Source organism: Bipolaris victoriae (genome assembly GCF_000527765.1).
Source record: "Bipolaris victoriae FI3 unplaced genomic scaffold scaffold_99, whole genome shotgun sequence".
NCBI lineage: Eukaryota > Fungi > Ascomycota > Dothideomycetes > Pleosporales > Pleosporaceae > Bipolaris > Bipolaris victoriae.
The window spans coordinates 63,015-87,258 of record NW_014575293.1 but is presented as its reverse complement, the minus strand read 5'-3'; the positions used below and the strand labels follow the sequence as shown (position 1 = coordinate 87,258).

The window sequence follows — 24,244 nt, the reverse complement described above, 5'->3', positions numbered from 1 at the left end:
CAGCATGGACAGACAGCAAGTCTTTCAACGGGTCAGCAGCACCGTCGTCGCCATGTCCTACGCCTACGCTAATCCTTTTTCAGCTGAAGCAAATATGCATTCGCCTGTTGCAAGTCACTGCCAGCCTCTCGCAGAACCAGAGTGCTCGCAAGGACTTGATAGATGCCCTTTCTGATCTGCTTACTACATTGCGCTCCCTGGCTAGCCAACCCGGTCTGCTGGATGCAAAGCTGACCGAATACGCCTTCGTCCCCATTTCACAAGTGTTGCGAATCTCGCGCCAAGTACCTGTTCGCGCGCTCGAGATCTGCCTCGAGTGCATTTCAACCTTGCTATGTGCGGGTTGGGGAGGCCGTCTGGAGCCAGCTCTGTCTGGCCAGCTGCTCATTCTCTTCACCTTCCTCGCCAAGCCCTCGTCTGCGGAGAACGGTATCTCGGCTACATCCGAAGAGCTCCAGTCCTTGGCCCTGAAGTGCATCTCCGAGTTGATGACAGGAGTATCTCGTACAGCTGAGGGCCAACAGGTCATCACGGCGACCCCAAACATCCCTGCTCTTGGAGAGGCAGTCTTGGTCATGCTCCAAAGCCTCACAGATAGCAATGCTAATAACATCAAATTCCAAGCCGTTTGTGCAACAAAATCAACCATCAATGCCATAGCAGACGACGACGCTCTTGCGAGCTTTCTGCCTAGGATGATCTCATCTTTAACCAAAGTCTTGACCCCAAGCAGCAGTAACCGACCAGGTTTTCGGGTTGTGGAGCAAGGTTTGGGTGTATTCACATTGCTCCTCGGTCGCCTTCTGAGCGACGCAAAGATCAAAAATCTACCCGATGAAGATCCGACTAAAGGTTTGGAAGATAATATCAAAGTAGTCCGTTCAACTTCCTGGCTGCAGGCGACCTCCTCGCAGATCAAGATTGCACTCGCTAATGTCTTCAAACTGCGAGATCATGATAAACCAGAAGTTCGGCAAGCCCTTCTCAAGCTTTGTTTGTGCATCATACAAGATTGCCGCATACCGCTTTCTCTCTGCACGAGCATGGCTACCGAGACCATGATTAGTCTGGCTGGTCACGAAAGCTCGGGCGGCTCGATTGAGCACGAACTCAAAGGCCTGTTACTTGTAGACCGGAAGCTTTCCGATCTCTTACGCGAAAGCTTGCACGGCTGGATACTGGCACTACCGCGACTGATGCAATCCAAGGATGATCACAATCGGCGCCGAATCGTAAACCAGATATCGGTTTCCTTAAGGCTGTTTGAACAAGATCCAATCATCTTAGATGAGCGGTTAGCCGACAGCCTGCGCGACGGTGTTTCTGCCGTCTTTTCTGATGCAAAAGGTTTGGAGGAGTTGAATGAAAGCACATACAATACCATCACCGATCGCACCCTCGCGCTAAACTCCATGAAATCGTTATCCTTTCCGTCTATCAGCTTGCAGTTCAAAGGCCAGGATGACATGATGTCAGAGTTCAAGCTTCTAGTCCAAGAGATTGCAAAGTCCAACTCAGCCCTGGCAGTAGTACAAGCACTCATGGGCTCCATCGATATGGGGACAGCTGAAATGCGCCTGGCTAGTTTCTGGCTATCAATCAATCTGGTTAGGGAGGCGGCTGCAATCAATCCATCAATCGATGATTTCATGGATCTTGGAACGCCAAATCCGAGGGAAGAGCTGTTGGACCATTTGTACTCGTATTCCCTCTCTTTACTCAATCAGCGCGAGCCAGCTACAGAGACACCATGGCATTTCTTCGCCCTGGCGCTTGAGACAGTAGCATTACAGGCTAAACAGTACAAGACTCAGTTTCGGCCCGAGCTGAGCGAGGTTCTTTATCCAATACTTCACTACCTGGGAAGTTCCAGTACGGCTCTGCGCGAACATGCATTGACATGTCTGAATATTGTTGCAGACGAATCTGGGTATGCAAATGCAGGAGAGCTGGTCGTCAAAAACGTCGACTACATCGTCAACGCAGTTGGTCTGAAACTTGCCTATGGAGATGTCTCACCCCAAGCTCCGCAGGTCTTGCTCATGATGATGCGGTTGTGTGGTCCATCTCTCCTGCCGTATCTCGATGATCTTGTTGATAGCATATTTGAAGCCTTGGAAAGATATCACGGATATCCCAAGCTTGCAGAACTATTGTTCTCGGTGTTGAAAGGCATGACCGAAGAAGGCGTCAAAACGTCTCAACTTGCAATCACATCAGACAGCAACAAACGGCATGAGAGCAAGCAAAGCATGGAGCCCACAATGGCCAATGTCGTGGGAACACTCAAAAAGCTGAAAGCTGACTCACGACGCCGTGAAGAGGAAGAGAAGAAAGCCTCAAAAGAGTCTTTCCCTCAGAATCCTTGGAAAGAAGAGAAGAATCCAGAAGATGCCAACGGCAATCCCAGTGAAGAGGACGAACATCCGCCATCCCAGACAGAAGAGCCTCCACCACCAGCACCTCGCACCTTCAACATTCTTCTCAAGATCTCCGAGTTGACACAACACTACTTGACGACCACCTCTCCTTCACTACGCAACTCTTTACTATCCCTCCTCCAAAAAACTATGCCTGCGCTCGCTAAACACGAAAACTCATTTTTACCACTCATTAACACCCTATGGCCTGTACTGCTGCCTCGACTCCAAGATCCCGAGGCATACATTGTATCTAGTACTCTCGATACCATAGCGCTTATATGCGAACATGCAGGGGATTTCATGAGGACAAGAATCGATGACGCATGGCCACTTATACAAAAGGTGCATAAACGTACCAACACGCAAAGTGACACCAACAAAAGCAGTACCAAAAGCACGCAAGCAGTGCGTACTGGCAGAATAGAGGCTGATATGACGAGCCTTTCAATATCTGCGAATCCCACTACCAAACTATCGCGACCAGAAGCGTACATTGATACACCCTCGCGCATGATCTGGAATAGTCTTGTCAAGCTGCTATGTGCTATCACTGAACACGTCACTGTCCGCGCTAAACGGTTCGAAGAGATACTGAATATACTAGACCCAGTTCTAGAAAATGAGAACGTACTCCAAGCGCTTGAATGCAGCAATGCCGATGCTGTTTGGTTACGGCTGTATAAAAACAGTCGACGAGATGAAAGCGGTAAACAATATCTTACTTCCGTTCCTGGCACTGGCGCTGCGGCCCAGACAAGAAAGATCTGTGGCAAATTACCGGTTGGAAAACCACATTGGCAATTTGTACGGATTTGAAGCATGTATTGAGCGAATGCAAGCATATATTCCAAGCTTCACAGGACTAATTTGTACATTTTCACGACCCGTTATCAAGTCATGCGCGGATGCTAAGAGAACGCGATGGAATTTGCCGGATCCAGGCTTCAGCCTTTGTCTAACATCATGGTACTGAGGATTGGGGTTATCCGTACACATTGTCTTCTTTGGTAACCAACAAGAAGCCCTAATAGAGCAACACCAACGATTGAAGAGTGAAGAATTACCTACATTCTCAGATATGCAGACACTTAAGGAAGTATATTTCATAACTCGTTCTCCCTCCGTTTCCCGTTCACTTCACACATGTCCCGACTCGTAGCTTGTGTAAAGTCGGTTACGTGTATCCTTTTGAAGAATTACTCGACATGTCTGCTGGTGCCGTTGACGCCAATACTAGATGATAGTTTTGATAGTCTGTGCTCAGAGCTCTACTTTATGCGAACTGAATTTCAATCGCAGCGCATCTAGACCCGGTCACCAGATTTATATAGTCAAGGTCATTCGATTTTATGCATTCTGCATATGAAGAGCCAAAGCCACACCGCACTCCCATCATCACCTGGTCTTGCGATTTGCAGATCCTATCTTTACTCTATTCTAGTCTCTATAGATTAGACTCTTCATACGTGGTATCGATCGATTGCCAGCGAGGCGTTTTAAGCAGTCCGAGGTCCCGCCGACCAAACACTATTCAGCGGGTCCACTCACACAACACACGGCTACAACCGTACGGCGGGGAGATTATTTGAGGAAGAGTTTTGACTGTCTGAAGGAGTATCAGATTACGGTGTGTAGCTGCACTGACTGTAACGCAACTGCCAAATATAGTACTGCTTGTCGCAGCCTCCCAAACGTCGAGTACTAGGCGGGGCTGGGACTGGGAATATAAATAAGTAAAGGCAAGGAAACCGATGTCTCTCCGTTGGTGAACGATTTTTCAGCGCGCAAGCACCTCCGAGCCAGCCAAACGTCCGGTGATATGCATATGCAGTTTGATATGCATCTGTAGTCGGTATCCCATTTGGGATAAGCGCACCCGGTTCTACCTCACAGATCTCCTAACGCCTATTTCAAGTCCGGTGAGCGAGTATCCTAATGTATCTGAGCCGTTTTACTAGGTATTTGAGACATTTGAAAATGTGGGACATGACCGATCACGCCTTTAGCTGCGTTCATACACACTTGGTCTAAGATGGTGAGAGGACATATCAGCATTTGGGGCTACAATGACCTGAAAGAAGACAGGTGGGTGCGACTGCAATTCCAAAGCGGCCTGACACGAGAAGATGTAGAATTCACGTAGACCGCATAGAAGTAAGTGGTGTTGATGCCAAGGCTAGGTTGCCACAGGAGGTGAGGCTATTCGGAACAACGTCGGCCCCACAGAGGTTCGAGCTTCAACATGGGCGCGTCCAACCATCAGCCCCAGAGACCAACAACCCCATATCCTCCAACCACTCCACCCACCCGCGACACCGCACGTCAAGCTATTGGGACCACATTGTGACTTTTTGGAATTACACCTCAAACACTGAAAAAAAGAAAGAAAGCGCAAAGATGCCACAACCGCGTAAGGCGCGTCGCATGTCGCTCAAGTAGACCATTTGTAACTAAACAGCCACGTTAGCATCCCGCGCAATCGCCTCCAAAGACCTGCCGCCGTCCGTCGAAACTGCCTACTACCGCAAATGCATCGATCTACGGCGCCGGATAACCGACATTGAAGACAATAACGATGGCACGCGCCTGCGCATAACCCGCCTGAACCGTGGAATCCAGAAGATGCGCCTCGAGCGCGCTTTTCTCCTCGAACAACTCAACAAGCACATGGAGTACAACGTCGACGACAGTGATCGGAGTAGCAGCCCCCCGCCCACCCCAACCGACAAGCCGCTGCGCAGCAAGCGGAGCCACAACAGAAAGGGCACCCCTCCCCTTGGCAGCAGCGGCGGCGCCGGTGGCGCGAGCAGTACTGCAGGCGGCGAGGGCGAACGACTAGGTGCCGAAGGAAGGATAGGAGCCATAGGCCACATATCGCACAGCGTGAACCCCGTCAGCAGCGCGCAAAGCACCCCAGACCCCGGCCGGTCGCAGAGCAACTATTTCAACACCGTCGGAGCCGGCAGTGCCACCACGGCTGCGAGTCCCCCAACCAGCGTCGTCAATGGAGCACCCCCGCCATCCCTCCCTCCCCTACATTCTCTCCCGTCGCTACAGCCCCAGCAACCAGCCCAGTCGCAGTCTCAGCCTCAGCGCCAGTACTTTGATCCTGCGTATGATGAGCAGCGTCCGGCGCCGGCGGCTAATGACGAGGAAGGAGGCAGGCAACGTGCGCTTTCGGGTGCTGCGCAGCAGCCTCCTGCTGCTACTGCGACCGACTCTGCTGCTGCTGCTGCTGCTCCACCGCAGAATGGCGATACGGAGATGACGGATGCGAGCTTCACGGCTGTGAACCGGTAGGACGATTCCGACGCATCAGGTACGGGGCGGTAATAGCAAACACGACAACGTGGTATCAAGTCAAGGCGTTTAACAAGGTTTTGTTTTGAAGGAGTATTTTTTTGCTGGAAACGCCATCATCCCCCTTTTTCTTTTATTCCACCATGGGTTTTGCTAGAGAGGGGGCCACCATGTATGCTGGTTCTTTATTGAGCATCTCGGAATGTATTAGTAGCAAAAACAGGACACTTTTTCTTGTTCGTCCTTTTTGCATGGTTGCCGAGCGCCTGGCATTCCTGTTTCCAATCATATAGATTCAAATTTGGTCATTTGTTACTACTGCTGATCTCGTATGGATTTCTGATTACAAGCCTGCATCGTCTAGCCAGGATGCTCAATGAACTATCACACTTAGAGTTCCATTACTAGTTATCGCTACATCCATCCTAAAGCATCCCATTTGTCTCCGTTCCCGTCACTTTATCTTCTTCACCACAGGCCTGTTCTTGATTCTGGGCTTTCATGCACCCTGAATAATTCAAGCCTGGAAACATTGATACCGATCAAGCCATCGACTACCCTTTGGAGCCAACATGATCCGTCACTGTACATGTAAAGAAGTCAAGACGGCTGTTCCTCTATTCGTTGTCCTTGTAGTGAACACCGGTTGCAAGCTCGCATGGATCAGGTGCGTATCCTATGTTGCAATGCTCCCAGTCTTCGTTGTCCGTAAGTTCACGCCTAAAGTTGAGGGCGTGGTAGATATTCGCAAAGCGGAATTCAGTATACTCGTGCTAGAGTAACATAGTCAGCATTTTGCAACTGCATAAAGTTAGGCAGTAACTCACACCGCGTGTATTCTTCCCATGCTTGATGCAGTCAACCTCGCGCTTGTTGATCTGGCTCTTTCCTTTGGCAAATCCCATGAGCTGCGCGTCGGTATAGTCTACTTTTCCAATAGCTCGGACACAACGAGTCATGCCGTTATCGATGCAGCCCTGGATGACATCGTTGGTGGAGTTTGGACCTTCAGCCAGCTCAACGAACACCACAGCCGATTTCTTATCTCCGGCCACCTCTATTCCATTTACAGTATCCGCGTGAAACTTCTTACAGCCATCAGCTGTGAGGAATTTGACAAGAGCGTTCGAGGATCCAGGCTCTGGCATAGAGATGGACTCCAGCCTTCCACCCCATACTAGAGCCTGAAGCTGATTGATACTGGTGACGGCGGAGACACCCTTGAGAATACATGTACGAGCAGCTGCAGCTATTCAATGTTAGCGCTGGTCATGTGAAATATTGTGCAATCGACTTACAGGAACTGCGTTTCTCTGCCGTTGGCCATGTTTTCATGTTGTCGATCGGGTCCTCAAGCACTACCTTGCTTCCTAACATACCTGGGATAGTGGTCAATTCCGCCTTGGGAAGAATATCAAGCAGAGCCTTGACCAGCCCAGTAACATCGTCAAGTGTCTCTAACGACATGTGTTTCTCTTCTACAAGCATGGCGCAAAGTTTGAGAAAGTCTCCGTCGACATCCTCAAGTTTTTGCTTAATAGAAGAAGCCGCGCACTCCATTGGGCCTTTTTGTAAGGTTTTGTTGAGGTAGTTGGCTATGGCAAACGCAAATCTTGCCTTGATAGTATCCTTTTCTTTCACATCCATGCTGGCGAGTGGTTTATATGTGACACGCATTTTGTTGGAGACGACCTTAATGAGCTGTGGCGTGCCCTCCTTGGTGTCTGGAAGAGCATCAACATACGCGCTAGCTCTGCGCATGTATTCGTTCTCGAGCTCTGCTTCAGTGATGTCTGCGGGCTGTACCGCGGCCTTTACGGGCTCTGGTAAGCCATCTGTGGTGGCCTGTTTGGGAATTGCTTCCGTGAGTACCGATGGAACCACTAGAGTAGCTGTTGTAGAGCTTGGAAGGCTTTCAATCGGTGCCACTTTCGTGTGATTTCCGAGTGTCATGCTGCTGCCTGTAGCGGGAGCAGAAAGCTCGGAGTCCTTGCTGTTCAGGTGGGCAAAAAGAGCATCAATCAGTGCGGATGTGTCATCGGACTTTGGATCATCCTTCTGAGATGGACCTGCCTTTGCGTTGGAGATTGACGGTACACTAACAGACCTGCTATTGCAAGAATTAGCGGCCAGGTTCGGATTTACGATGGCGGTGGAGTACTAACGATTCAGCTACTAAAGGCTCGAGTTTATCTGACAGAGAAACAGGAGGCGTCATCGGTAGCGGAATGGACGCTGCAGATGGAGTAGAAGGCGGAGATAGATGTCTAGCAGCTCCCAAAATCTTGACGGCGCTCTTCTTGAGTTTTAAGGCACCCGGATTCGCGACGGGCTGGACAGCGGAGGTGCTGGGTTTCATCGACGGAGCAGCACTTTGCGAAATGGCGCCTTTCGAAGCAGTTGGCGGCGAGTCTGCCCATCGCGAGCGATGCATAGCTGCAAGCGAACGAGATGCCGGAGGTGAGCTTGTTTGTTGACGGCAACCCGCACGTAAGGGTGACAGCAGAGGAAATGGAAGTGACGAAGTTGAGCAGTGCTCCACAGAAGACAGTAGATCACTGTGAGTGGCACTCGTCGTACGCGTGTGGAATTTTGTTTTGGTGGTGCTGTGGCTAGGTGAAAACAAGCAGTGAGCAAGATTATATGGTAGGTGAGTGGACGTGTGGACTAACTGTTACTGCGTCGATCAACAGGAAAGTTTTCAATTCCGTGTATGCACGCTTCTAGGCAAGCATGGTAGTTCTTGTCGTTACTGATGCATGCAAGACGAGGCTCACGATTATTTGGCATGAGACCTATGGAGTTGGATTGGCGCGGGCTTTTAGCAGTCGAGGTGACGGAAGCGTGGCCATGTCTGACTAAACCAAACAGGGCCCGGAGCAGTCACGTCGCAGTTGCCACTTGTCGTGCATGTCAACAGCCAGAGTTGACTTACAGCGAAATGGAAATGCTGTCATGACCTGGACAACTCCGGTTCTGAGAGGAATAAACGTGAGTTGCAAGTCGTGGGGAATTAGAGACTGTGTCAAAGAGAAACAGGATAATTATTTGTGTTACAATGAGGCGCGTGTTTGCTCGCTCAAGTTTGAACCTGCTACCCAAAGTCTAAACTTATTTCCCTCGAGTGCGTATCAATAGTCAAGACGGTTTTCTCGACGGTATAACACAACAACGACATGATCTACAAAAAAGACTGCATATTCGATTTGACGTAGGACTCGCTCGTAAAAGCATCCATATAGGCTAGTCTGTTCATTTACACGGCTGGACATATAAGCAGTGAATATTGACATGCTGCAGCGCAAACATTCCCAAGACTCCTCATTAGATCCGCCCTGAAGATTCATATGAAAGGTATCCAGACACGCGTCCGCGCTTTGTATTCCCTATAATCATTGCCAAAGAATTCCAGCAAATGTTTCTCTTCATCTAATATGGATTAGAACATGTACAAGGTTCATGGGCCACAGAGAGTGAGACTTACGAAATATACGTCTCTTGAAAAATGACCAAAGAACAGCAGTATATGCCAGGAAGCAAAAAGTATTTCCCAACATGATCTGCGTTCCGATACCCCACCAAAAGAAACCAAAATACGAGGGGTGTCGGAAGTAGTGGTATAGTCCATGTGTCACCAGTTCATGGCCGTCGTTCTTGCTCGACTGTACCATGTGGTTGAAATTAGTTCCAGCTTGTATCATTGCAATGCTGCGGACAGTCTGCCCAACCGCAATCAGAACGACACCGATTGCGATGGCCCATGGTGGGTGGATATAGGATTGGTAGCCGGGGAAAAAATAGGATGTGATGAATGTCTCGATAAAGGCCATGGTATGAGCTATGCGGTACTGATCACCGTTGCTGAGAAGAAATGATGCAACCTTGGCAACTGGAGTGTTGTATGCGGCTGTTGTGTAGAACTCGAGGAAGTGGAAGAGAGCAAGCGTGCTAAGGAATAGGCAAGGCCGCCATAGATGGCTTCCGTGATATGCGAGAAGCGCAGCTCCAGCCAGGCCGGAAACAAGGGCGCAACCTAAGCAAAAGGCACGCACAGCAATTCCTGATAGCGAACGCTTGCCGTGGGGGTAGAAATCTGGAGAGATGGCGTTTAGGTTCCTTGGCTGAGTGGCAGGAGCTACGTTTGGGGGCTGCCTGTCTCCTGTTCCAGGAGCCCATGGTCCATTTCCATTCCCTGGGTTTTCAGGTAGCGAGATGTCGATACCCGAGGATGAGCCATTTGCAGCCATGGTTGCCGTAGGTAGGGAAGAGAGTAGCGGTATGCGGGGACTTGAATATGCGGTCAGGAAGAGGCAAACGGCAGTGTTCAGAACATGACTTTATACAACGCTGAAGAAAAGAGTGCACAGCTACTGGGAGGCTGGGCGGGTTGCCGCAACGCAAGACAATAGCAAGGCTCAGAGGAATAAGAGAGGGTTGCCATTGTTCTTGACGTTGCGCCTCGCCAGTCGGCAGCCCACGAGATCCGCACGCTATTCTAATATCAGCCTAGCTTGTCAAGGGCATCCCCGCAACCTCTGGCCCTGGTATCACCGAGTCTGACCAGGTGTGCTCAAAGGCTTACAGTCGCGATTTTGTGCAACGTTGCAATGGAGCTTTCGGAGAACAAGAAGCGAATGGCCAGGGGCGAGCTCTACCATGCATTCACGCCTGAACTTGTAGCCGAGCGAGCAAGGTGCAAACATGCCTGGACTAGGTACAACAACGCTGGCGACGTGCCACGAAGGAAACTTACCGAGCTGTTCAGAGAGTATGTATGAGTCTTTGGTACCGCAAGATTCTCTTTTCACATTTGTGTTCAGTGTCATCCAGGATAAGACACCTCTACCACCACAAGCACAAACAGCAGAGGAAGACGACAAGCTTTTCGAAAATGACCCATGGATCGAGCCGCCAATGGCAATGGACTACGGCTACAACGTTCGTCTTGGCGAAAACGTCTTTATCAACTTCAATTCCGTTTTCTTGGATACTTGTCTGATCACCATCGGCTCGCGTACGCTTGTGGGCCCAAATTGTAGCTTCTATTCCGGCACCCATCCTCTTGACCCTGCCGTTCGCAACGGCACTCAGGGTCCAGAGCTCGGCAAGGAAATCCATGTTGGAGAAGACTGTTGGATTGGAGGAAATGTATGCATATTGCCAGGAGTCACGATTGGAAAAGGCAGCGTTGTCGGCGCCGGCAGCGTTGTTACAAAGAGTGTTCCCGACTTTACAGTAGTCGCGGGAAATCCTGCCAAGTTTATTCGCAAGATTGAGACGAGCATGGATCCCGCACAAAACAGGACGCTATAAATGTTGTATAGCAGTCAAGGTCTTGTGCATAGCTATGCCACTGCTGAGTACAAATCGTGCCCATCAACCGTGTTCTCGTGATTGTTGAGGCCCAATTTGCGAAATGGGTTCGTTTCCTCGACCTCAACATCTCGTCGCTTCCCATTGCCCTATCTTGTTCTGCTATGTTACACACGAAACGATTTGTATAGGTGCTGCAGGGGCTCCAGGGAGGCACTGCTTAGAAACTGACGGTTAATCTTGACGTTTTATCACCACTGCATAAAGTATTTGTGCTGTATCACGTGCTGTTCCGCTCTAGCGCGTATCAGCGTGTACTTGGGGATTCTGACGCGAAGCAGCCTCGAGTCAACTAACTTTGTCACCGCCTCGTCCTGGACTACTAGTACAGGACTACGAAGGCAACATTTGAAAGATGAGATTCTACTAGTGTTGCTTATGCACTAAGGATTGTCGATGAGGTATTGTTGTACAACTTACAAATGATCACCTCTGCAACTAGTGACCGCAAGTAACCATGCAGAGAAACATGATAAGCATTTGGAAACCTGTGGCACGCTTGTGTCGATCCAGGCGTAATGTGGGGTCAGTTGGGACCAGGTTTCGACACAAAATCCGGTGATCTCCCGCTATCGCGTGAAGGCTACTTAGTGCGCCAAGGCCTTCGAAACCTTTTCCCAGACGGCGCCAAAACTGCAACATCGGCATGCCAAACGTTAGTGACTAATTCTGTGTTAGGACACAGCATAATAACCTTGGCAAACAGACCGGAACTGGCCATGATTCAGGACAACCGGCGCTCGTTTGGTTTGCGTCTAGGCCCTGGGGAAGCGTAGCGCACCAAACACCAGCATGCTTCGAAACTCTAGCATCGAGCACTCCACCAACTCTCCGGCATGTCTGCGGAAGCTTGGCATCTAACTCGTTCCATCTCCACACTACTGCGATGCCAGTCGCCTTTACGTCTCGTGAGACCCTCTCCAGAAGGCGGGTCTGAGCAAGTATAAGTATCGCTTGTCCCTCCACCCAGAGAGTCATTATCGGACAGGTTCCTCAATCACTAACAGGCTAATATCTTTTATTTTCGTCTTCCAGCATCTCTCACTTACTTATTACAACTTCTACATAATTATATTCCATCGCTTTCGATACATTTTAACAACCGCCATCATGCAGTACATTCTCGTCGCCTCTCTCCTCACCTCCGCTGTTTACGCTGCTCCTTACGCTCAGGTCCAGCAGCAGAACCCCAACGCCCAGCCGGCAACCACCCCCAACAACCCCACCGGTCAGGGTGCGGGTATCGCCAACGGTCAAACCCCTACCGCCGGCGATCTCGCAACTGCCGTCTCCAACTGGATGGCCGACACCTCCATGGTCTCCAACTTCCTCAACAACGGTGCCAGCATCCAGAACAACGTCCAGTTCAAGCAGGCCGCTACTGTTGCCTACAACGCCGAGGTTGACGAGCTCAACCAGAAGGCCGTCATCGACGCTGCCAACAGCGCTGACCCCAACGTCATTGCTGCCAACAGCACTCTCGCCACTGGCGGTGCTTTCCAGGATGTCGTCGACAAGCTCCAGCAAATGTCCATCCAGGGTATGGCTGCCGCTGGCAACATCGACCTGATCAACCAGAACCGCTGTGTCAACGTTCTCCCCAACATCGATGCCTACATGGCCTCCACCGGCTCTTCCAGCCAGGCTGTCCGCCCTACCGCATGCAACCAGACTGGTGTCATCAACGGTGTCCAGGGAGCTGGTCCTACCCAGCCCGGCCAGCCTGCAGGTAGCCCTGCAGCTGCTTTCGCTGCTGCCCAGGCTCTTGCCCAGGGAACTGGTAACGGTCAAGTCCAGAACGGTGCCACTCCTGGTGCCGCTGGTACCGCTGGAACCGCTGGCACTGCTGGCACTACCGGAACCGCTGGTACTGCCGGCACTGCTGGAGCTACCACTCCTCAGGGTCAGGCTCAGGGACAGACTGCCCAGCAGGGACAACAGACCGCCCAGCAGGGACAACAGACTGCCCAACAGGGACAACAGACTGCCCAGCAGGGACAACAGACCGCCCAGCAAGGACAGCAGACTGCTCAGCAAGGACAGCAGACTGCTCAGCAAGGACAGCAGACTGCTCAGCAAGGACAGCAGACCGCTCAGCAAGGACAGCAGACCGCTCAGCAAGGACAGCAGACCGCTCAGCAAGGACAGGCTGCTCAGGGACAGACTGCTCAAGGACAGGCTGGTGCCCAGGGCCAGGCTGCTCAAGGACAGGCTGGCGCTCAAGGACAGGCTGGCGCTCAGGGCCAAGCCGGTGCTCAGGGCCAAGCTGGTGCTCAAGGACAAGCTGGCGCTCAGGGCCAGGCCGCTAACGGTGCCGCCGCTGGCGCTGCTGCCGGTGGCCGCCAGGGCCGTAACTAAGGGTATTCCAGCCTAAACAACATGCCCAGAGTGGGAGAGGGGGGGCATGGAAACATCCAAGGTGGAAACAAACCAAAACAGGGGGGAGTCCAACCGTGTTATGCAGGTCACATCACGTTTTCACTCTCGTTTAGTATGTAAATAAGCCTTGTCTTTTTTTTTCTTTTTTAAGAAGGGGATGTAATGGACGGTGGCGAGTGGAGTATATATATAAATGTCTATAGCTTTGTAGTTATTGTCAGTTGTGAGATGCTGGACAATGGCGAATATAAAGGGTATTAGCCTGCCGAAGTTTACTTTCTTTTGCTGCTGCTTGTGTGATTGTGTGATTTCGCAATATTGACTTCTAAGAAAGAAGAATAAGATGATATACCATCCTTGACATGTATTGAGAATGTAAATAGCTTCAGTAGTATAGGTACATGAGGCTGAGATACAACCGAGCGAAGTTGAGCCGAGATATCGATATATACCTATATCTTACGGTAGTCAAATAGGCACGTATATAACCCATCAAGATTATGGAAGTTGAAGTGTGTTCTCGAGCTCCTCTGTATTAGCTGACCTTCGTATAGCTTATAGTAGGAATTCTACCAACACAGACTGGCACAGTGGGAATGAGATGCAAAAGAAAATATTACGCAGCACACTTGTGTGCAAGAACTCAAGTGATTTTTTGCTGTGTATAACGAAATTGCCTTTCTAGGATTTGATTTCTATCAAAACTTCATGGTCTCTGTATATCAAGAATATACAATGCATACAAGTGAGACCAATTGGTTTGTAGGTAGTACTTCCATTTAAGATACAACTCAGTACAATATAGGTACCTCTTGGTCATAGCATAAGGGCGTAAAATTCCAGATGAATCTAATATATGTACATTAGAAAACCTAAAAGGATGAGAAGTTTTCGCTTGTAAAGCAATTCCATGTCGAGACGACATGGAAGTTCCTTTCTTTTCCTAATATGCAACGGCTGGTTCTTGGTTTAAACCATACATCCTCCAGTTCTGAACACGGGAACCAAATCAGAAACTGAAGTCCAATCCACAGAGTGAATTTCAAATTTCAGCTTACCATTGTTCAGTGCCAAGAGGTACGTGGTTCAAAGGGTCAAGTGTGGGTGGCGTCGCACAAGCATTATACGGGCAAAGTGCTCGCCGAGGATTAGCCAGGAGGCTGATAAATGCAAGGATGTTGTGGAGCATGGAATGCAGGTCGAGGCCGGGTTATTTCCTCGGCAATGAGATTTACTCTTTTCATTAAAAAAAATTCATAGATGGAAGCATGTTCAAGTTGCTTTTACCTCGTGTATTGGCAGGTGATATGTAGCGATTCAATTGAGCGAGTTTGACATGACTTTTAACCAAGCTCTAGAAAGATATGAAAAAAAGACAAGAGGACTCAGCACATGATGTTTATATGTATCATAATGTATGCAACACCTTACTGAAGGGACAGACAAGAGAGGAGTCTTACAGTATCCAGCTATACAGTGACGTTCAATTCCATACCAGGGATATCGTGGCCTTGTAGAAGTCCAGGTTCGGCGATATTGCGGTCGTTTGCCTGAGGTTTCGAAACCTCAGGCCCGGAAATCTGGATACCTGATATTCCCGGATGACATGTACCCGGTGGCGCCCGTGGAGTGGTCTATGTTTGGGATGTGCTTTGATCAGGAGCTGGTGCCCTGCCGATTGTGGTACAGCCGAAACGATGCACAAAACATGATGTGCGGCAGGACTAGAAAGCTTGATGGGGTCGCCAAGCGTCGAGTTCAAGACGGGACGAGTATGAGGGGCCTGCAGTGGCTATGGTCCATCAAGACAAATACTTTCAGGCTTTTGTCATGTGCTGGTCAGCAGAGTGGCCAGGCTAAGTAGGTAGTAGTCCCACATGCCCTGTAAGTAGTACTACCAACGTTGGTGCTTGGAGCATGCCGGCATCGCGCAGCCAGTACGTGCTAGTACGACACCAACTCGCGTGACATGCCGCTTCGCAAGATGCCGACGCTCGCTGCATGCGGCCCACATATAGAGGATGCAGAATGCGGACGGGGATCTGATTTCCTTGGGCGGGCGGCGTCGCTGTGGAATCGTACATGCGCTGGCAGCCTATGACACGTCCCCTCACCCAAGTCAGTGCCTCGCCAAGTGCATGGTGGCATCGAGTCGCTGACCGCACACAGCTCAGCTAGCTAGCCAGACCGCAACCTCGCTGCTGCTCATGACGCTCATTCACGACATTTCGTTTGCACCGAAAAATGGCTGAGGGCGAGCGCGCTGGCGGAGTACATAGCGACCTGGAGAAGGAATTAACTTGCTCGGTAAGTCGAGGTTCAGGTTCAGGTTCAGGTTTCATGGCGGCGCAAAGGTGGGGAGCGGCCCAGCGAGAATGCGGCATGGCCGACATTGTGTTAAGCCAGGCCTGGCGACGGTTGCAGTGCCTTAAGAGGGTGTCGCTGGGCGTATGGACGTGTAGAGAGACTTTAAGACCCGGATCTCTCGTTTCTTCTTTTCGCTGTCCGTCTGGGCCTGCCGAGCCGTAGGGCTACGCCTGCTAACGGTTCCCTGCCCAGATCTGTACCGACCTTCTCTACCAGCCGTTGACGCTTCTTGATTGCCTTCACACCTTTTGCGGCGCATGTCTGAAGGAATGGTTCGCCTTCCAGGCCTCTACGGCCACATCGATACACCCATACACTTGCCCGTCATGCCGCGCCTCGGTGCGCACCACACAGCCTAATGCGACCGTTACCACCCTCCTCGACATCTTCATAAAAGCCAATCCGGAAAGAGGCAAGACCGAGGAAGAGAAACAGGCGGACCGGAATAAATACAAGCCCGGGGACAATGTGCTTCCAAAGCTCAGGCGACGAGACGAGCGTGATGACGTGGATCAGCGCATGTTGGATGAGGCCCAGCAACTGAGCTTGAGAGATGCGGGCATATCAGGCGGCAACAACAACCACCTGCGACCATCCCGGGAGCGCAGGAGGAGAGAAAGAAGCCGCGCTACTAGCACCGACTCGCGTGCAAGTCGAGACACAAGACACCCAACCAGCAGGAACCCTTCAGCTGCATCTGCAAGACCGCCCAGGGCTGTTGAGCACCAGTCGAGTTTGCGCTCGTTGCTGAGTTCGTCCGATCTTGATGCTGACGAGGTGGACGAGGACCTTGTGCGGCAGGTGCTGGAGGAGCTTGTATCAGAGGGGTTTGATTTGAACCAGATTGGCACCGCACAGGAGGAGGAAATCACAGAGAGGATTGCTGAAGCAGTGCGGCGACGACAGGCAGACAGACAGGCCGAGCGACAACGCGAAAGAAGGCAAAGGAGAGAGCGCCTAGCAAGAGAAGGTCTTACCAGCACATCATCCCCGCTTGTTCCTCAGCCCTTGCGCAGTCCTCGTCTACGGGAGGAAGATGTACAACGAAGAAGACACCATGGCCGGTCGGAAAGCGGATCTTCAATTCCACAATCTACTTTACGACCTCCAATATCACGACCAGGCCTAATTGATGCTGCCAACCGCGGTGGGCGGGGACCGCGACAAAGGTCATCAAGCCAAGGCAGTTCCCGCTCAGCCACAAGAACTGAACGTCCGAATGCAAACTCGGCCATTGGAAACTCGCAAAATAACAGTAGTAGTGAACGGGTATCGGCATCAGAGACCGCACCTCCAGCACGCCGCCGCCAGTCAGACAATCAGCAACGAAGCCGGCTGGATGCCCGCCAACAGTTCCGCGACAGTGTGCAATCCAGCGCGAGCTCGAATCCTAGTTCGCCTCAACTGCCAGATTTCAACATACCAGGTCGTGGTAGTCCAACTAGCTCTCTAGCTACTGTAGGAACTACAGCCGTACCTACTTCCTCATCCTTAACACCTGCAGCCACGCCTCTCCACCCGCCAACATCGCGTCGCACAACCGATCCCGCTCGTGTCACACTGCCACGTGCTTCAAACAGTAACACTCCACCAACAGCTTCACCCCCAATCTCTCGCTCCGCCACAGACTTGACTGTTCCACTGCCTCGATCCAGGCAAACTTCGGCCGCTTCTTCAATTGCGCCCGTTTTCTACAACGAGCCCAACATTACATGCCAGCGCTGTAACAAGAGTGACATTCAGTATGAGTTACACTACAACTGTAGCCGCTGCGATGGAGGTGAGTATAGCATCTGCGTCCGCTGCTACCGCCTCGGCAAAGGCTGTAAGCATTGGTTTGGATTTGGCTGGACGGCATGGCCTCGTTATGAGCGAGAAGCACCCGAAGGAGGCTATCCACCCAACCACGAGCACCCTCACATCCTAATCGGGCGTCGATACCGACGGCCCATGACACCACTCACAGAATCCAGCACCCCACCGCACGTCCTAATGAGCGAAGACGATCCCAAGCAGCGAGTGGAACTCGGCGTCTTCTGCGAAAACTGCAAAGCCTACGCCAATGCCTGCTACTGGAAATGCGACTACTGCAACGAAGGCGACTGGGGCTACTGCAACGACTGCGTAAACCAAGGCCGCCACTGCACTCACCCCCTCGTCCCCGTCGCAAAGAAGGCTCGAGAACCGCAATCCTCAACCACCGACGCCACTCCCTCAACTCCCTCCACCCCCCGCCTAGAACCCTCACATCTAGCACCACCCTCCTCAGATACAGCAGAAACAACAACCCCTCTCGCCGCCCCCCTAACCCCCAAATCCGCCTCCCTCGCCCGCGGCCCAGGATACTTCACAATCGCAAACTCCATCTTCCGTCCGCTAACCTTCACCACGCTCTGCAACGTATGCCGCTACCCCATCGCCCCCTCCAACACACGCTTCCACTGCCTCAAATGCAACGCCGGCGACTACGACATCTGCACAAGCTGCTACCACAAACTCAGCGTCAGCGGCCGCATCCCCAAGGAAGACGGCGTATCCGGCTGGCGCAAGTGTCTGCGCTCCCACCGCATGTACGTGGTCGGGTTTGAGGATCGCGATGGCGCCCAGCGACGCATTGTGGTGAAGGATCTTGTGGGTGGTTATGCAATGAAAGAAGAGGATATGGCAAGGGTCATGCGTGTGCCGCCGGATGGAGGACTCGGATTGAGGTTATTGGCGCGCTGGGCGTATTGGCCCGATGACGGGGTCGATGATGAGTTGGCGTTTCCACGCGGAGCGGAGATTAGAGAGGCGGCGGATATTAATGGGGATTGGTACTGGGGCGTTTATTGTGGGGTGGGCAAGTTGTTTCCTGCTAATCATGTTGTGCCTGTTTAAGAAGGGGAATGTATTAGAGATTTGCTTTGAGCAAGAGGTTCGAGGAGAAGGATGCCTAGTGCACTAATTTGATTGTAGTTCAAATTCGAAATTTCATGATTGATTCTCTATTGATTTCATGTATTCATCTATTTTTTATTTTTTATTTCGTTTCGTTTCAGGATAACATAATCTCATGCTCCCTCGACTTTCACATCTTTCACCTCCCCTTCCCGCTCTCACTTTGCAAAATTCTTCTTCAGCCACGGCTCCAACTTGCCAATGACCTCGTTCGGCGTCTCATACGGCAACCAGTGCCCCGCCTCAATCAAGCCCGCGTTCTCCAGGTGCGGCAGCCACCCAGCCTGGATAGCACCGTGCATCATTTCCTGTCTGCAGACGGCATCTTCTGTGCCGCCAAAATACAGCGTGGGGACGGTGACTTTTTGTCGTTCCTGGGGAATCTGGGCGTCGCTCTCGGACTGGATGTTTTTGACCATGGCTTTGTACCAGCATGTGGGGGCCTCGAAGCCGTCGCGGCGCATGCGGTCGACGAACGTCTTTTTGAGAGCGGGGTCCTGCGCAAATGGACGGGGAGTCAGGTCGTACTTTGTTTTGCCCTCTAGGACGTCGCGCAGGACACCTCGTGTGCAGAACATGGTCTTCATGAGGTCGGCGTTGACATGCATGATGTCGTAGGTGAGGTCGAGATTGCGTTCGAGGATAGCGCTGCCGTCTGGGGCTGCGAAAACGTACCAGTAGCTCAACATTGCGTATCCGAGAAGCTTCTCCGTTAGGTCGTTGGTCGCCTCGAGATTGTAGGGGGCGGGGTTCAATGGTGTGTACGGGACAGACATGTTTACCAGGCCGACGACGCGCTCAGGATAGTATTGGTATAGGCGCGAGGCAAACATCGAGCCCCAGTCGTGGCCAATGGAAATGCATTTTTGCGTGCCTTCGGCATCGAGAATCTCGATAATGTCTTTGGTCATGTGCTCGAACTTGTATGCTGCGGGATCCGTGGGCTTGTCGGTTCCGTCGTAGCCAAGCATATCTGGGATAATAATGGGGTGGTTGAGCGACTTCACCCCGCTTGCAACTTGTTGCCACATGGCAGCGTGGTCTGGAAAGCCATGTTGGAAGAGGAGAGTTGGGAGCGAAGAGTCGCCAGCAGAGGTATAGTAGGTGTATGTGTAGCCTCGAGAGGTCTTGAGTGTTTTCTTATCGAAGCCGTCCATGATGCGTTTTGTCTTTTGCAAGAAACTTCGTGTTGATGCAGGTTGATGAGTAACTCAAAGGTATGGAAACACGACATGGAGCCATTTTTATAGCTTAAACGCCAAGGTGGTTCTGGTCGTAGGACATACAGTTGAGGATAGAAGACCGCGCGGGGCAGCAAGCTGTATGGACAGACCCTAAACCACTAGTTTCCACTCATTGGAGCCCGCATCAGTACGGCCCTTCTTACGAAAACAATACTAGATCCCGAGGTTTCGCATTATGTGCCCTTTGCATTCAGCATTATTATTAGTTGTATTCCGTCTTTTTTTCACCCGTTATCTGGGTCATCTGTTCGTAGGCGGCGATCGATGTGGCGTTTTACCGAGGCTTGTGGGTACGTACCGTATAATAGATGCAGCACCATGTAGAATCGCGGATCCACTCGTCTCCTTGGTAAACAAAAGCAGAAAGTAGAGCGTGCGCTCGACAGGATATGTTCGGCCTCGTTACTCCAGCATACCGGTATTACGGTATACCAGTGTATCGGCATACCGGCATCCATTTACAACCATGCAAAGCCCTGCCCTAATATACGAGAAACACGGACCAGGCTTCACCTCTTACAGCGCGGGGTCACTAGATTTTGACTACGGAGCGCCCTATATAACGTTGCTGTAGATGGCGGCTTCAAAGTAGTCCCGTCAGGCTGTACTACGGTTGCAGCCTCGGTGAGCTCCTTGTATGTGATCCTTGGCCCTGGGCGGCGAGCTGCACGACATAGGAGCTTCTCCTGTTGATGCGACAATACCTTCGGGCGACCGCTACGAGGTTTGTCCTTTGTCGACTTGGTGCTGGAGTATTTCTTGCGCAGTTTCCGGATAGTCGCAGGATCGCGATTGAAGTGCGCTGCAACTTCAGCATTACTGCAGCCCTCGTTCAACATTTTGATTGCAATGTCCCGCTCTTCGACAGTCATGTTCTTGACAGGACGGACCTTTTTCGGCGTATCCTCGTCGGATTTTGCTGTGGGCCTTGTGGTGGGCATTGTGTGTAGATGTTCGATGTGTACGTGGTGGAGAGAAAGGCCCTGATGATGTAGGAAGGTGAAGGGCAATCGGGCCATCCCGAGGCGCGTTCACGTCGCACGACATCAGCAGACTCCATGAGCATTACATCACAATCACAACCTCATTATGGCTGGAACCCGAAGCTCGACGCGCCAAAAAGCGTCTGCAGCACCAAAGTATAATGAAGATCTATCATCATCTGCTGAAGAAGCACAATCGAAAGGCAGTACGACCAAGTCGACGCGTCGAAAGCGTACCCGCGAAGATGAAGACGACGACGACGTAGCAGATGCAAGCCAACCACCGCCCAAAAAAATTGCTCCCTCAAAATCCAAGGCATTCAAAGCGAGTACAACCAAGGAGAAAGCCCCAGCAAAAGCCCCCAAAACCTCAGAACCCGCAACATCCAAATCAAAACCCGCATCACCACCCGAACCCACCTCACCCTCCAACCGCGACGCAAACGGCAACCAGGAAGTCTTCTGGCTCCTCAAAGCCGAGCCCCTCCCACGCTACGAAAACGGCATCAACGTCGCCTTCTCCATCTCCGACCTGCGCGCCTGCACATCGCCCGAGCCCTGGTCTGGAGTCCGCAACCCGCAAGCCCGCAACAACATGCAAGCGATGCGCAAAGGCGACCTAGGCTTCTTCTACCACTCCAACGCCAAGCCCTCAGGTGTCGTCGGCATCCTGCGCGTCGTGCAAGAAGCCTTCGTCGATGAGACGGCGTTTGACCCCAAGGATCCGTACTATGATGCCAAGTCGCAGCGTGATAATCCCAAGTGGTATTGTGTAGGCGTGGAGTTTGTGAAGGAGTTTGAAAGGGTTGTGGATTTGCATGAGATTAAGGGGTTTGCGGGGGGTGGGGGGCCGTTGAGGGATATGCAGCTTGTTACGAATTCAAGGTTGAGTGTTTGTAGGGTTAGGAAGGAGGAGTGGGAGTTTATTCTGGGGTTGGCGGAGGGGGGCAAGGGCGAAGAGAAGGATGTGGAGAAGAAGGCGTAGCGGGGCTGTTGGTCCCTTTACACTGCAAGAGGACGGACCGAGCCGCGAGTTGGGGTATTAGTACCGGATCTCATGTTTTCTAGGCTCTGTTCGTCGTATAATGGGTCTTCTGTATTCGGCATCTCCTACGTATCTATGTACAACATTCTACCATTACCCCGCGCCCGGTCACGCTACTTATTAATACTGCAACGCCCGGATTACCTCTGGGCTATTGAAAAACGCACATCGTTCCTGTAGCCTCTGCTGTGAGAATTCAATCGTCGCGTTCGCCGTCCCCAACGCACTGTTGCTTGGATGCGAGCCCCCAATTGTCCTTACATATGGTCCACCAGGTCGACTAAAAGCCTCGTCCCAGTTCAGCAACGTTGTCGATCCAGGGGTATCCAGTGCTGGCACGCCATGGCTGACATATGTGCTCCAAGACCGGCTCGCTCGCATGACAACCTCATAGTCGTAGGCGGTGGGATGGACAGTATAGCCCGAATCATTGTATACGTGCATACTATCGAAAATGTACGCAAACTCCGATGTATGGACTACGCCGAACCCAGAGATATTCGTGACCTGCTCGAGGATGGGATCAAGAATGGTCTGATTGAAGTTGTAAAAGTACACAGAGCCTTCGTACTTCTCCTCAATCGCTGATCCGAGGTGAAGCGACGGACATACCATTAGAATGTCACGGAAGATGCGAGCTGAGCGGTAGAATTCCTGTGTCAAGTTTGGGCTGGTCCCGAATTCTTCCACAGGGTACAGATCGAGCAGCTCGGTGAGCAATTCTTCTGACATACCTGGTAGATAACCATGGATAAAGTCGTACGTGTCTTTATCGGTTGCAATCGATGTGTTTGTGTAAACGTTGAGATCGCCTTCCATCCAGCCCGACATGAATGTCGCATTTCCAAAACGACCTTCTGCGATCAGCTGACTAGGGGGAGCTGGAAGAAAATCGCCGTCTACTTGAGGCAACCAGATATCACCAATATTGTGCGCGATGTCGCTCTGATACGTTGCCTCGGAGGCATTGAAAAGCGTCTCGGTGTCCAAGGCACGCAAGCACTCAATCGTTTCCGGTGCATCGAATTTGGTCGTATTGCATCCAACATAGCCGATGACGGCCGTCATTGCATCCCTGGAAAACGTGCCCGTAATACCTGGCTCAAGAGACTGTGATTGCGCAATGCCCTGCTGGAAAGGCAGTGGCTTTTCCCCACCATAAGCCAAAATATGCATGCCGATGGCCAGACCACCGGAAGACTGTCCGGCGATGGTAATCCTTTCCGGGTCCCCACCAAACGCAGCAATGTTGTCTCGAACCCACTCGATCGCAGCACGTTGATCACGCAGCCCGGCATTCATGCTCCCCTCTTCTTTGAGCGAGTCCGAGGTTGCGAAGCCAAAGAATCCCAGTCGGTAGTTCATGGCTACGTGCATAATGGGCGATCCGTTTTCTACTGACTGTTTGATCATGCCATCGGGAGCTGTTGTTGGTTCATTATTGCTTGCCCACCAGAAAGATCCGCCGTGTATCCATACAAGCACTGGTAGTGGTCCTTTGCCTTCTCGATCCTCGGCTTTGGGTCTCGCCACATTCAAGTTCAAACAGTTCTCAGACGTTTCAGTAATGTTGTCCAGTCCAAGAGGCGCAAAGAGCTGGCCCAGCGGCTGCGGGCAAGCAGGACCTGGTTTTGTAGCATCGATGACTTCGCCTGGGGCGTATTCGTAGGGAATCGGAGGCTTGAATCTGTTTTCGCCACTGGTATCTTTTGCATATGGAATACCCAGGAAGATTTCAATGTCGTTGCGTGCAATGCCCTGGACGTCGACGTCGGCATATGATCCACCAAGTCGTATACCTGCTACTGTTGCTGCGGCACCGATGCAGCCAGCTACTATTGTAAAGTGCATGTTGGTTTCTACCACGGCTTGGCTTCGTGGATTGCAAGAGGGTCAAGTTGCAGGATAATGGCAGTCCACCAAGCAGCCTAAAGCATTGTTATAGCCGCGCGGGGGGCTTAGAGGCAATGCTTGTGCTCGATAAACCAGATACCACTTCGACCGATTCTAGCCCGAAGCGGCAGGTGGATGCCGTGACGTGACAGAAGGGTGTTGAATCTGGAGCGGCATTAGTGTGCAGATCCACCCACGGCGATTATGAATGTAGCCACTCGTCTTGCCAGCACAAAATCGAGCTCACGGACAAAAAGCAATTCATGGCTGTGGGGCACGTTGCTGTGCAACGTGCTGGGC

The 24,244-nt window shown here is 51.6% G+C and overlaps 11 protein-coding genes across 11 annotated transcripts; 7 read left to right on the top strand and 4 right to left on the bottom strand.

Annotated features, from left to right (window-relative positions):
* Positions 1–4: 4 nt before the first annotated feature.
* On the top strand, positions 5–3,239 carry COCVIDRAFT_109111 (hypothetical protein; the record flags this gene model as incomplete). The annotated part of the gene is made up of 2 exons (XM_014697409.1): positions 5–31; positions 84–3,239. 2 exons carry the CDS (start codon positions 5–7, stop codon positions 3,237–3,239), a joined length of 3,183 nt encoding a protein of 1,060 aa, XP_014552895.1.
* A 1,581-nt stretch (positions 3,240–4,820) lies between these two features.
* COCVIDRAFT_29821 (hypothetical protein) lies at positions 4,821–5,723 on the top strand (the record flags this gene model as incomplete). The annotated part of the gene is made up of 2 exons (XM_014697408.1): positions 4,821–4,833; positions 4,891–5,723. The coding sequence occupies 2 exons, from the start codon at positions 4,821–4,823 to the stop codon at positions 5,721–5,723; spliced, it is 846 nt and encodes a 281-aa protein (XP_014552894.1).
* Positions 5,724–6,340: 617 nt separating this feature from the next.
* COCVIDRAFT_41025 (hypothetical protein) lies at positions 6,341–9,970 on the bottom strand (the record flags this gene model as incomplete). Its single annotated transcript, XM_014697407.1, has 6 exons — positions 6,341–6,496; positions 6,551–6,972; positions 7,022–7,830; positions 7,889–8,259; positions 9,088–9,152; positions 9,208–9,970. The coding sequence occupies 6 exons, from the start codon at positions 9,968–9,970 to the stop codon at positions 6,341–6,343; spliced, it is 2,586 nt and encodes an 861-aa protein (XP_014552893.1).
* A 360-nt stretch (positions 9,971–10,330) lies between these two features.
* COCVIDRAFT_19137 (hypothetical protein) lies at positions 10,331–11,036 on the top strand (the record flags this gene model as incomplete). Its single annotated transcript, XM_014697377.1, has 2 exons — positions 10,331–10,491; positions 10,544–11,036. 2 exons carry the CDS (start codon positions 10,331–10,333, stop codon positions 11,034–11,036), a joined length of 654 nt encoding a protein of 217 aa, XP_014552863.1.
* An 826-nt stretch (positions 11,037–11,862) lies between these two features.
* Positions 11,863–12,033, top strand: COCVIDRAFT_109134 (hypothetical protein; the record flags this gene model as incomplete). The annotated part of the gene is made up of 1 exon (XM_014697406.1): positions 11,863–12,033. A coding segment is annotated over one exon (171 nt), but the record flags the coding sequence as incomplete, so codon positions are not given.
* Positions 12,034–12,206: 173 nt separating this feature from the next.
* Positions 12,207–13,454, top strand: COCVIDRAFT_109087 (hypothetical protein; the record flags this gene model as incomplete). Its single annotated transcript, XM_014697405.1, has 2 exons — positions 12,207–12,918; positions 13,240–13,454. The coding sequence occupies 2 exons, from the start codon at positions 12,207–12,209 to the stop codon at positions 13,452–13,454; spliced, it is 927 nt and encodes a 308-aa protein (XP_014552891.1).
* Positions 13,455–15,719: 2,265 nt separating this feature from the next.
* COCVIDRAFT_29816 (hypothetical protein) lies at positions 15,720–18,719 on the top strand (the record flags this gene model as incomplete). Its single annotated transcript, XM_014697404.1, has 2 exons — positions 15,720–15,782; positions 16,035–18,719. 2 exons carry the CDS (start codon positions 15,720–15,722, stop codon positions 18,717–18,719), a joined length of 2,748 nt encoding a protein of 915 aa, XP_014552890.1.
* Positions 18,720–18,937: 218 nt separating this feature from the next.
* On the bottom strand, positions 18,938–19,936 carry COCVIDRAFT_41021 (hypothetical protein; the record flags this gene model as incomplete). Its single annotated transcript, XM_014697403.1, has 1 exon — positions 18,938–19,936. The coding sequence occupies one exon, from the start codon at positions 19,934–19,936 to the stop codon at positions 18,938–18,940; it is 999 nt and encodes a 332-aa protein (XP_014552889.1).
* Positions 19,937–20,532: 596 nt separating this feature from the next.
* Positions 20,533–20,895, bottom strand: COCVIDRAFT_109141 (hypothetical protein; the record flags this gene model as incomplete). Its single annotated transcript, XM_014697402.1, has 1 exon — positions 20,533–20,895. The coding sequence occupies one exon, from the start codon at positions 20,893–20,895 to the stop codon at positions 20,533–20,535; it is 363 nt and encodes a 120-aa protein (XP_014552888.1).
* A 217-nt stretch (positions 20,896–21,112) lies between these two features.
* Positions 21,113–21,991, top strand: COCVIDRAFT_29813 (hypothetical protein; the record flags this gene model as incomplete). Its single annotated transcript, XM_014697401.1, has 1 exon — positions 21,113–21,991. The coding sequence occupies one exon, from the start codon at positions 21,113–21,115 to the stop codon at positions 21,989–21,991; it is 879 nt and encodes a 292-aa protein (XP_014552887.1).
* Positions 21,992–22,171: 180 nt separating this feature from the next.
* COCVIDRAFT_109147 (hypothetical protein) lies at positions 22,172–23,902 on the bottom strand (the record flags this gene model as incomplete). Its single annotated transcript, XM_014697400.1, has 1 exon — positions 22,172–23,902. The coding sequence occupies one exon, from the start codon at positions 23,900–23,902 to the stop codon at positions 22,172–22,174; it is 1,731 nt and encodes a 576-aa protein (XP_014552886.1).
* Between the last annotated feature and the right edge of the window lie 342 nt (positions 23,903–24,244).